The sequence below is a fragment of the Grampus griseus genome (assembly GCF_964374135.1).
Source record: "Grampus griseus genome assembly, chromosome: 14".
Classification (NCBI taxonomy): Eukaryota; Metazoa; Chordata; class Mammalia; order Artiodactyla; family Delphinidae; genus Grampus; species Grampus griseus.
The window spans coordinates 40,546,318-40,558,686 of NC_139008.1; the positions used below are offsets into that span (position 1 = coordinate 40,546,318).

Consider the following 12,369-nt stretch of genomic DNA (forward strand, 5'->3'; position numbering starts at 1 on the left):
TGTCTTCATAGGTTCCAGGGTTCCCCCGCTTGCTGTCCGGCTTTCCGGACCGTCTCTTCCCCCAGGGACCGGGACCAGCGCCCTCATGGCCGAGGTGAAGGTGAAAGTGCAGCCGCCCGACGCGGATCCGGTCGAAATCGAAAACAGGTAAATCAGTGAGTGAGAATTGTTTCCCGGCTCGGGAGGCCCCGCGAGGCGCTGGACCCCGTCTCCGGGACCCTCGCAAGTTCAGTGGAGGCGCAGGGAGGGGATCGCGGGTGTTGGAACCCTCCTCCCATCCCCGGAAAACAGAACTCTTAATTTCGAAACGAGTCGGACAGTTTGCAAAATTGTGTAGCTGACCTTTCCCTGGTGCTGTTCGGGAAGCTCTACTGATGCGCTTCTTTCCCACATTAAGGTGATCCATGCTCAGAGTGAAGACTCGGCGTTTTCCCCATAGTACTTGTGGATACACGTTCTGATCCTGGATCGCCCTTGTCAATAAGGGAATTCCCGTGGCAGAACGTTTAGCCGAAGTTAGGGTGCAGTTTTCTGTTATGAAGCAACACAAGTCAGATGGTTTTAGTGCAGTATATAAGTGAAGATTTTAGGGCGCCCAAAGCCTCTGCCGATTTTATGTATTCTACCGTGCACTGCAATTTTTAGGTTACCACATAGTTTTAAAGGACCCCAACTTTTTAAAACTATTATGAATAACACATATGATGATCCTAGGGCAAGATGAAAATTCGGGTTTATTTTTGTTTCTTAGAGATAATTCTAAAAGCAGGTCCCAGTTGTGGTGAATTGTCATAACAGATTTTGACTTCCCACCAGAAGTGTTTGATTTACCTCCTGCTCACAGACTTATGGCTATCCAAGGCACTGTATCTTCCCTTTGTCATACTTGTACCGTCTGAGAAAACTGAAGCCTCAGCTTTAATATGTCTTTCTGTGTTTTCATTTGACTTTTGTTCTGATTTAAAGTTCATGTGAATAAGGAAAAGAAATGCTTCTCTTAAATACAATAAAAATGTAAACGTGTATTTCAAAAGCATCGTCCTCATTTTTAATATGCTTCGAATCAGAACCATTGTAGAAACCTAGATTATCTATCAGATGTGAAAAAAGGCACAATTCCAAACTGTTCTTCTTGTATTTTTTTCCCCTACCACCTCTTGAGATAGGTAGAAACATGAATATCATTAATGCCTTTGTTCCTAGGATTATAGAATTATGTCACCAGTTCCCTCATGGAATCACAGACCAAGTAATTCAGAATGAAATGCCGCATATAGAAGCCCAGCAGCGGGCAGTGGCCATCAATAGACTGTTGTCCATGGTAAGGTGAATCCAACTAGTTCATGTAATTACTTAAATGTTGTGATTGTCATTACTTCCTGTTATGTAGTCACGAAACCATTCTCAAAAGTGTGTTAGGTTGTGACTGATAAGACTCCAAACCAGGAAACAGCTCAGACTGCCTGAATTAAGGAAAGAAGAAGTAATATGCATTTTACAAGACAAATGAAATACTTGTATTTTAACTGTTATATTTAGTAACCTAATTGTCACTAAGCTACATAATGGCACACAGCTACCTATGGGCATAGTCTATTCACACCTTCTGTTTGCTTTTTACTGCTAGTAAAGGCAAATACATAGTAAAGGCTTTGGATCAAACACTTAAATAAGCTAGTATGAAGATTAAAAGACAAAAAATGGAAAAATCAACTATAGCTACAATAAACAGTTAAGGAATAAACATGTGATGATCAGGAAGAAATAGACAATCTGAACAGTCCAGTCACTAGTAGTAAAATGGAATTAGTAATCAAAAAACTCCCAGCAAACAGAAGTCCTGGACTGGATGGCTTCACAGGGGAGTTCTGGCAAACATATAAAGAAGAGCAAATACTAGTCCTTCTCAAACACTTCGAAAAAATTGAAGAGGGAAACACTCCCAAATTCGTTCTATGAGGCTCCCATTACTCTGATACCAAAACTAGACAAAGATGCTACCAAAAAAAGAAAATTAGAGGCCAGTGTCTCCGATGAATATACATGTAGAAATCCTCAACAAAATATTAGCAAACCAAATTCAACAGTATGCAAAAAGGATCATATACCATGACCAAATGGGATTTATTACAGGAAGGCAAAAATGGTTCAATATGCAGAAATCAATCAGTGTAATACACCACAGTAACAAAAGGAAGGATAAAATTCACATGATCTTCTCAATTGACACAGAAAAAGCATTTGGCAAAATTCAACATCCATTCATGATAAAAACTCTTAGCATAGTTGGTATAGAGGGAACATATTTCAACATAATAAAAGCCATTTATGACAGACCCATAGCTAACATCATATTCAGTGGTGAAAAGCTGAAAGCCTTTCCTCTAAAATCAGGAAGAAGGGAATTCCCTGGCAGTCCAGTGGTTAGGACTTGGTGCTTTCACTGCCAGAGCCCAGGCATACAAATGGGAAGGGAAGAAATAAAACTGTCCTTATTTGCAGATGACATGATACTATATATAGAAAACCCTAAAATCTCAATCAAAAAACTATTAGAACTAATAAATGAATTCAGTAAAGTTGCAGGGTCAAGATTAATACACAGAAATCTGTTGCTTTTCTATACACTAATAATGAACTATCAGAGGAAGCAAGAAAACAATCTTGTTTAAAAATCACACAAAAGGAATAAAATACCTAGGAATAAACTTAACCAAGGAGGTGAAAGACCTAACTTTGAAAATTATAAAACACTGATGAAGGAAATTGAAGGTGCTACAAAGAAATAGAAAGATATCCAATGTTCTTGGACTGGAGGAATTAATATTGTTAAAATGGGGACTTCCCTGGTGGTCCAGTGGTTAAGAATACACACTTCCACTTCAGGGGGCGTGGGTTCAGTTCCTGATTGGGGATCTAAGATTCTGCATGCTGCGTGGTGCAGCCATAAAATAAATAAATAAAAAGTAAAGACTATATTAATATTGTTTAAATGTCCATATTATCCAAAGCAACCTACAGATCTAATGTGATCCTTATCAAAATACCCAGGACATTTTTCACAGAACTAAAATAAATAATACGAAAATGTATGGGTAGCCACAAAAGAGCCCAAATAGCCAAAGCAATCTTGAGAGAAAAAGAACAAAGCTGGAGGTGTCATGCTTCCTGACTTCAGACTATACTACAAAGCCACAGTAATCAAAACGGTATAGTTCTGGCACAAAAAGAGATACATAGATCAATGGAACAGAATAGAGAGCCCAGAAATAAACCCATCCACTTACGGTCAATTAATTTAAGATGAAGGAATCAACAGTATACAATGGGGAAAAGAGTCTCTTCAACAAGTGGTGCTAGGAAAAATGGACAGCTACATGTAAAAAATGAAATTAGGACTTTTTCTCACACATATATAAAAATAAACTCAAAAAGGATTAAAGACTTAACTGTAAGACTGGAAACTGTAAAACTCCTGGAAGAAAACACAGGCAGAACACTGACATAAATTGTAGCAACATTTTTAGAGAAATGCAAATCAAAACAACAATGAGATATCACTCACACCTGTCAGAGTGACTATCATAAAAAAGACCACAAACAACAAATGTTGGTGAGGATGTGGAGAAAAGGGAATCCTTGTACACTGTTGGTGGGAATGTAAATTGGTGCCACCACTGTGGAAAACAGTATGGAGGTTCCTCAAAATACTAAAAATAGAGCTACCATATGATCCAGCAATTCTACTCCTGGGTATATATCCAAAGAAAATGAAAATACTAATTCAAAAAGATATATGCACCCAAATGTTCATAGCAGCATTATTTACAATACCAAGATATGGAAGCAACCTAAGTATCCATCAACAGATGAATGGATAAAGAAGATGTGGTACATATATACAATGGAATATTACTCAGCCATAAATAAGAACAAAATGATGCCCTTTGCAGCAACATGGTTGGACCTAAAGATTATCATACTAAGTGAAGTAAGTCAGACAGAGAAAGACAAATACACATATGATATCACTTATATGTGGGATCTAAAAAGTAAACAAAGGAATGAATATAACAAAACAGACTCACAGATATAGAAAACAAACTAGTGGTTACCAGTGGGGAGAGGGAGGGGCAAGATAAGGGTATGGGATTAAGAGGTACAACCTACTATGTATAAAATAAATTGGCTACAAGGATATATTGTACAGCACAGGGAATATAATCAATATTTTATAATAACTTTAAATGGAGTATAATCTATAAATATGAGATCACTATGTTGTACACCTGAAACTTATATAATATTGTAACTCAACTATACTTCAGTTCAAAAAAAAAGCAGTGCACCAGATTGCTGAACACTGTTCTAGCCAAAGGAAAAAACGAGTGTTGGTTTTTTCTGGTCAATTCACCATTGTGAAGGTCTTCAACTCCAGGATGGATAGAGCAAGGCATGCTGGGAAGTGTGGCAATTAAAAATGTTTTTGTTCTCGGACCCTCCCTTTTAGCCTTTTCTTTCTGTCTGAAAATTATGCTCAGCACCTCACTCTCTTTCACCACCTCTGCAACCCCACCTATTGCCAGTTCTGTCGGCTACAGGCTGTAGGCAGTGGTAGAGCTACTGAAGAATTTTAAGCAAGGGAGTAATTACTAATAAATCATGAGTGTTGCTGATTTTACCTCTTAAACAATTCTCAAATCTGTTCCACTGTTTCCATTCCTACTACCCCTGCATGTCTTCAGGCTCTTGGCTTTTACTTGGACTATTACAGTGCATCTTAACGGGCTTTCCTGGCTCCATGTGTCTCAGAGCAACCAGCCTGCTCTGTCTTAAATACAGATTTGACCAAGTCACTTTCCCACCAAAAACTCTTCTCTCAACTCTAGAGATTCAAGTCCACACTCCTGGGTTTACCACACTGAGCCCCTCCCTTCTGCACCCACCTCATCTCCCTCCACCCCTCCAACTCAAAAGTTAGTTTTCAGAAGGAACAGATGGTTTTTGGTTCCCTAGCAAATCACGCTGTTTCATGCCTCAGTTCCTTTGCTCATGCTGTCTTCCCTGCTTAGCAGGCCCTTTTTCCCTTTCCTCACAGACTGACTCCTCATTATTCTCAAGACTCATCTCTGCTATCGACTCCAGGGATCCTCACTGACCCCCCAGGCTGGGCCAAAGCTGCTTCTCTGAGAGGCCGTCCCACCCTTTACTTAGCTCTGTCTTAATGCCAACCCGATGGTATTGAAGTCAGCTGTGCAATTCTCTTTCAGAATCCATGTTTGTCCCCCCCAAACATATATCACAGTACAAGTGTTCAGTAAATGTTCATAGGCTGAGATGAACAACTGAATGGAGCCTCCAAATTGGGCTTTGTGGTTTGAGGGAGGGAGGGAAAGTATTGCTGTTTATCCATATATCAACCTAATTCCAAGTCATGGGTCTGCCCAGCCTTAACTCGTGGGAATGGGGCCTCTCTTAGCCGTGCTTCCCTGAACTGCTGGAAGCCCAGTGGTAACAGCCATCTGGGTTCTCCTAAGTTCAGACCCAAGGAAATGCAGAAGCGTGACACACATGCTTTGTTTTACTTGTGACTTGTATAAAAACAGAACTACTACAGGCCTTTTATTCATTGGTTGACCTTTCTGCCTAATTTTCATGTAACACTACAGAAATCACACATGTCAGTAAATGTTACTATTAACATTGTAAATTTCATTTACTCATTGTATCATAGAATATTTTTGCATGAATAGCCTTTATTTGAACTGTTTTAGACAAATTACATTTTACTATATTTATATATATTTATTGAATTTATTTGAATTAAATATGGATTTTTATTTATTATTCTAAAGCTGCTTGTTTAAAATTCTTTACACATTGATCATATAACCAAGCCAGGATCTAACATGTAGAAAATTGTTAGGTATTAATATTTGGGGAAATGGCGAGATAAAGAGTTAAGTTTTAAAAAGTACATCACATGTGACATGTAGGAAAAAACGTAAGTACTCAAGTGAAGAACTGGCAACTATGGGAGGTAGGCTATTTTAGTCCGTGTAAAATATTGAAGAATGCATTAATGTTTGTCATTGGATTTGATATATCTCCAAAATAATTCACTGTTATTTTCTTTTTTAAAAAAAACAACTTTAGGGTCAGCTGGATCTCTTAAGGAGCAATACAGGCCTTCTGTATAGAATAAAGGAGTCTCAGAATGCTGGGTAAGCACCTAATTTTTTATTTTAAGAAAATTTTAATGTGATAAAAGTAATATATGTTTGGGGAAAAAAAGCCAGTACAGAATTGCATCATGTAAACCTGGCCCGTGTATCATCTCACCTCCCATATGCGTTCCATTTCCCAGAGATAGCTGCTGTTAATATTTTGGCATATATCCTTTCTTATAGGTATATATAAATACATATAGATGATTATATATTTATATACCATATATTTATATATAATCTCTCTCTCTTTTTTTTTCTTATTTTAACAAAAATGGGATCATGATATCCATACTGTTTTGCAACTTGTTTTTTTTCACTTACTATATCTTGGACATCTTTTCATTTGGTACATACAGCCCTGTCTCATTCTTTTTAAGGTAAGCCCTTCTTTTGGTAAATAAGTCAATGTGATGACCTTGTCTGCTCATTCGTTTCAGTAGTCTTGTAGATTATTAGATTATCCTGTACCTCTTTGCCTTTTTAATTCTCCTTTATTTCCCTGCAGTAAAATGAAAGGATCAGATAACCAGGAAAAACTAGTATATCAAATCATAGAGGATGCAGGAAATAAAGGTAAGCATGTAGAGGAACAGCAGAAACAACATTGTCTCTAGGACCAGATAGTGGGGACTGAGATCCTGGCTTCCCAGGATATAGATCAGTCAGTTCAGTATGCTGCCGTTTGTTAAAAGAAGAAAATATAACACACACACATATATATATAACAATATATAATGTACATACATTTGAAGGACACCCAGGAGTGACACTGTTGTTGCCTCAGGGAGATAGGAACGAGATGGCTGTGGGCAGGGATGGAAAGAGACTTCTGAATGTGGACCATATGAATATATTATCTATTCAAAATAAATAAATTAAAACTTAAGAGTTTTTTTTTTTAATCCTTACTTGCTAAATTTTGGAAGGTTTCGTTTCTTCCTCTTATCTGTAAATGGTGGATAATAACATCTCTGGTTTTTGCAAAAATCCGAGGGACGCCTAGTGCAGTGTGGCAGTGTCTGGTGTAGCTCCCTCAAGAGCTATTTAGTTCCTCTCCTGTTGCCCTTAAAGAACTTTATCGAAATTGCTGTTATTACAATTTAAGATCTGTTTGAGTCATTGATATTAGCTTTAACAATTACGATGTAATCTGAAGTCATATAATTTTTATATGTGTTGGGAAGTTAAATTAAAATTTTAAAAATAAATATGATGAAGTCATTCTCTATTTTAAAAAAATCTTCCTATCTTATTATGCCTTCACGTTGGGAAGAAAATACAGCAAAATGTTTTAACATAAATTCCTTTTATACATATAACACATATTTCCTTCTTTGAAAGAAAAATCATAGCTTTCTGCACAGGCTTTTAGTGACTATGGGAACTGTAATCTTTCTATTTTCCAAATATAGTGCTGTATAAATAATGGACATACATGCACACAGATGCTCTCATAAAGTGTTTTTTGCTCTCATCAAGGGTGGCAGCCAACCCAGACCCAAACTTAAGGTTGTTTTTCACATATACAATCTAAAGTGATATTTAAAGAAAAAAAGAGGTTGGGATGTAGGGGGGCATGGAAAAGGCAATATATGTTAATTCAGTGACATTCAAGATTTTTCTTCCATTACAAAAATGTCCTTTTCATATGTTTTTTAAAAGGTGCCACACTGGCATTCCAAGAAATTTCCGGTTAGAAAATAGAACATATAACTTATGTATTGTTTTGCATATTTTTGTTACTTTATCTGAGACTCTTACCTCTAATTCATTTTTCCTATAGCTATGCTCTAGGAATATATACATATTTTGCTAGATTTATAATGAGATATAAGCAATGGGAAAAGAAACACATATCCTATAGTGTTCAACTTATTTTACTTTACTTTCTTATAGGAATATGGAGCAGAGATATCCGATACAAAAGCAACTTGCCATTAACAGAAATTAACAAAATTCTAAAGAATCTGGAAAGTAAAAAGCTAATTAAAGCTGTTAAGTCTGTGGCAGTGAGTAACCATCTCTTTTCTTCCCCTGGATGTTCTCTGTACATATATTACTCCAAGTATATTTCAGGTTTTTATTCTTTAAGCTATGTCATGATTTAAAACAACTGGTCAAAAAAGATTTTTTAAATTTTAGCTCATATCGGATGGTTTGGAGATGCTGCTTTAGATATATCACTGCCAGTTAACTCTTAGAGTCTTACCCACTCAAAAATCTAAAACTACTTACTCGCTTCAGTAAAGAATTTGGGGGATCACGAACATTTTTCCTGGATTTTGTGGTATGTAAGATAATTTATTTCAACCTGGTGTATGAGATTACCCATTCCACAAATACCCGTCGTGCATTTGCTGTGTGCTGGGCACTGTTCTGGGGGCTTGGAATACATCAGTGAGCAGGTCACAGAAAGTTCTCTGCCCTGGCCCTGGTGGAGCATCTGTTCCAGCACATGGGATTTCTCCTCCTCCTCTTGCCAGCCACCCCGTCACATCCTCCAGGGGCTCCAGGATCCAGAGCTTGCTCCAGGAGACACATTGCTGACTTCACTGATTGAGGCATCAGAGGAGCTGGGGTGCTCCTAGATTAAAGTGTGCTTGAACACAAAATTCAGCAAATAAAAATTTGATAGTCATCAGTGGTTTTATTTATCAATGGTATTTATGTCCTACCACTCCCTCATTTAGAATATTATTTCTCTTCCACATTTTTATTGGATAATTTCAAATATGTACAAAAGTATAGAAAATAACAAAATGAATCCCCATGTACCCATGCCTAGCTTCATTTTGCCAATCATGCTGTACATCTTTATTTTTAGTAGCAGCTTTATTGAGATTTAATTCAGTGGGTTTTAGTATATTCACAGAGTTCTGCAGTCACCACACTGTTCTAATTTTTTAAATTATATCTTTTTAATGTTGCTGTGTTTTGTTTTGTTTTGGGTTTTTTTGGCCATGCCGTGTGGCTTGTGGGATCTTAGTTCCCTGACCAGGGATTGAACCTGGGCCAAGACAGTGACAGCACCGAGTCCTAACCACTGGACTTCCAGGGAACTACCAATATGTGGTCTTTAGTGTCTGGCTTCTTTCACTTAGCATGATGTTTTCAAAGTTTCAGACTAAAGTAGTAGTAGATTGTAACCCAAAGTATAAAATAAAATATTCATGAGAACATACTAATATAAATGTTTGAATAAATAAATCAATGGGCGAGAATAGAGAAGTCTTCATGCAGAAGAATTCCAAATAATTTGTGTAGACTCTTCATCCTCAAGGAAGTAGAGCGAACTCCCAGTCTTTAAGTGTGGACTGTGCGTGGTGGCTTCCTTCCACATATGGAAAGGTCAGGACAAAAAGGTAACTTTACAGTGGAGAAAACTGAGAAACACTACCTCAAACCAGGTGATGGATTTATAATGTCAAGGCTGATAAGTTATATTGATGACAATCAATCATCATTTAGTGATGATCAAGTACTCTTGATATGACATGATGAGAAGTGCACTTTACCTCTGTGGTCTTTTTTCCAGTCTACTCGGACAAATCCCAATTAAGGGACTTCCTACAGAATTTTTTCCAGTAATTCTAAAAAATGGCAAATTCACCAATAACAAGGAAAGTCTGAGAAACTGTCACAACCAAAGTCTGCCTCATGTATAATAAATTTGTAATAATATGGTATTCTGGATAGGATCCTGGACCATTAAAAGGACATTAGGGAAAAACGAAGGGAATCTGAATAAAGTGTAGACTTTATAATTAATATTGACCTATCAATATTGCTTCATTAGCTATAACAGATGTACTCTGGTAATGTCAGGTGTTAGTACTAGAGGAAGCTGAGCACAAGGTCCCATCTTCACAATAATTCTGTAAATCCCAAACTGCTCTGCAATATGAAGCTTTGGGGCTTTTTAAGTCTTAGTTTTGGAAGACTATTTTGTTACCTCTAACCATCTACTGTGCGTGTTTTTTCCTAGGCCTCAAAAAAGAAGGTGTACATGCTCTATAACCTGCAGCCAGACCGCTCTGTGACCGGTGGAGCCTGGTACAGTGACCAGGATTTTGAATCTGAATTTGTAGAGGTGCTTAACCAACAGTGTTTTAAATTCCTACAAACCAAGGTGAGGCATAATTGAGGAAACATCACTCCAAGTATAGTTTTTTTAAGTTTCTTCATAAGGAATGTTTAATCTTGTGTATCATATCTTACAGGAATTGAAAACATTGAAATTGGTCATTTTTACTAAACAAAATTTGTCCTGTTGTTGTTCTCACTATGAATTGTATTCAGAAGGCACCAGAATTCTTCCTGAAATTTATGTTTCTACCCTTATAGGCAGAAACAGCACGAGAAAGCAAACAGAATCCAATGATACAAAGAAATAGTTCATTTGCTTCATCACATGAAGTGTGGAAGTATATCTGTGAATTGGGGATCAGTAAGGTTGGAACTCGGTTTCTAATTTTCATCTTATTTTTAAAAACTTATTCTTCATCATAGGGATATAGTTTACAATGTATTGCAAACACAGCTGACCCAGACCCTTTTTTCTGGTGATACCCATGTACATTCTGCAGAACCCACTTTGAGGAAGTACTGTCCTAAGGCAGTCAGGCAATGGCGGTCATTGCCGTCCGGCACTTTCTGAACTGTATGTACCTGAGCTTGGGCTACAGAGCAGCAGAGTGGAGGCCTGGCAGTGCATTTCACTACCAGATTCAAAAGTCTGTTCTGACAAGTTCTTGATTCTCTTGGGGACGTTTCCATATATGTGCCAGACATCCATCATCATAGCAGTTGTCGTTTATTGGTATTTTCCTACTTATGAGATGTTAGTGGCATTGTCAGCACATTCTCTGAAGATCTGTACAGACACACTGTGCTTGATACTTTTCATCATCAGAGAAGAAGCTGAAGTGGCTGCTTGGACAAATTTTCATTTCCTGGGCTCCAGATCTCTCTTTCATAAAAAAACAGGAATTTGGACTATTTGATGTCTAAAATACCTTTCTGCTCAAGCATTTTATAAACCTCCATCAAATTCTTGCCAAAGAATGTTACAAGATGTCTAGATTTTCCTTGGGAGGGTGAAGACATCAGCAAGTGTCAAGCTCAGTGCGAGCTCAGAGCCCTGCCCCTGGCATTTGAGGGTCTGTGCTCACTTCGGCCATTGTTCAGCCTCTTTATGCCTCCATTTACTCTCCAGCATAATCCTTCCCCATTTCACCAAGGAATTGTGGCCTTTTATGTTTTTTAACACCCTCCAAAATGATGTCTCCTTGTCCTTTTTGGGTCCTTTCTAACGTATCCCTTTTGTAGGTAGAGTTGTCCATGGAGGACATTGAGACCATCTTAAATACACTCATTTATGATGGGAAAGTGGAGATGACTATCATCGCTGCAAAAGAAGGCACCGTAGGCAGTGTGGACGGACACATGAAACTGTACAGGGCAGTCAATCCGATCATCCCGCCCACGGGATTGGTCCGGGCCCCCTGCGGACTCTGCCCGGTGAGTTACAATGGCTTCCCTTTACACTTAACTGCCACCGAGTGCAGATGCCACATAATGCATATCAAGCATACCCTAGTTTTCTCAAACTCAGGGTTGACCAAGAACTGTGGAAACCTCCATGTAACCTTGATGACAGAGCTTTAACGAACAAATCATCACCTTGTATTCTTTCTTAGAATAACCATGTTAAGGAAATTTGTTTTCTGCTCTTGGCCCCAAAATGGACATTTTTTTTCTTTTTGGCTGCACTGCACGGCATGTGGGATCTTAGTTCCCTGACCAGGGGTCGAACCTGCACCCCCTGCAGTGGAAGCGTGGAGTCTTGACCACTGGACTGCCAGGGAAGTCCCCAGATGGACGATTTTTGATGAGGGCTAATCATTTCACCTCAGTAGGGAGGGAAATGAGATTTGTTGAGAACCTACTATGGGCCAGACATGTTCTTGAAGATTTCTGTGGTCTCATTTAATCCTCCTTACGTCCCTTGGAGCTAGTGATGTTACTTCCCTTTAAGTGTGAGGGAACTCAGGCTGAGGGCGACCTAAGCATTCAGCTGAGACACAACAACCAGGACTCACACCCAGAGGTGATGTGCTTTCCCTCGAGGCCCGCCCCA

General features: G+C 38.3%; 1 protein-coding gene across 3 annotated transcripts in view; it reads left to right on the forward strand.

Annotated features, from left to right (window-relative positions):
• Window positions 1–12,369, forward strand: part of POLR3F (RNA polymerase III subunit F) — a 15,959-nt gene continuing 3,590 nt past the window's right edge. For 2 of the 3 annotated variants that reach the window (XR_014297654.1, XM_082669474.1), the window contains exons 1-9: window positions 1–147; window positions 1,204–1,321; window positions 6,157–6,224; window positions 6,587–6,607; window positions 6,736–6,803; window positions 8,127–8,239; window positions 10,216–10,359; window positions 10,575–10,682; window positions 11,559–11,750. Coding sequence is in view for 2 of the 3 variants with exons in the window: in XM_082669474.1 (XP_082525600.1) it covers window positions 86–147; window positions 1,204–1,321; window positions 6,157–6,224; window positions 6,587–6,607; window positions 6,736–6,803; window positions 8,127–8,239; window positions 10,216–10,359; window positions 10,575–10,682; window positions 11,559–11,750 (894 nt within the window). In the remaining variant the exon portion in view is untranslated. The remainder of the gene's footprint in view (window positions 148–1,203; window positions 1,322–6,156; window positions 6,225–6,586; window positions 6,608–6,735; window positions 6,804–8,126; window positions 8,240–10,215; window positions 10,360–10,574; window positions 10,683–11,558; window positions 11,751–12,369) is intronic. The other variant, XM_082669475.1, reaches the window with a different exon arrangement.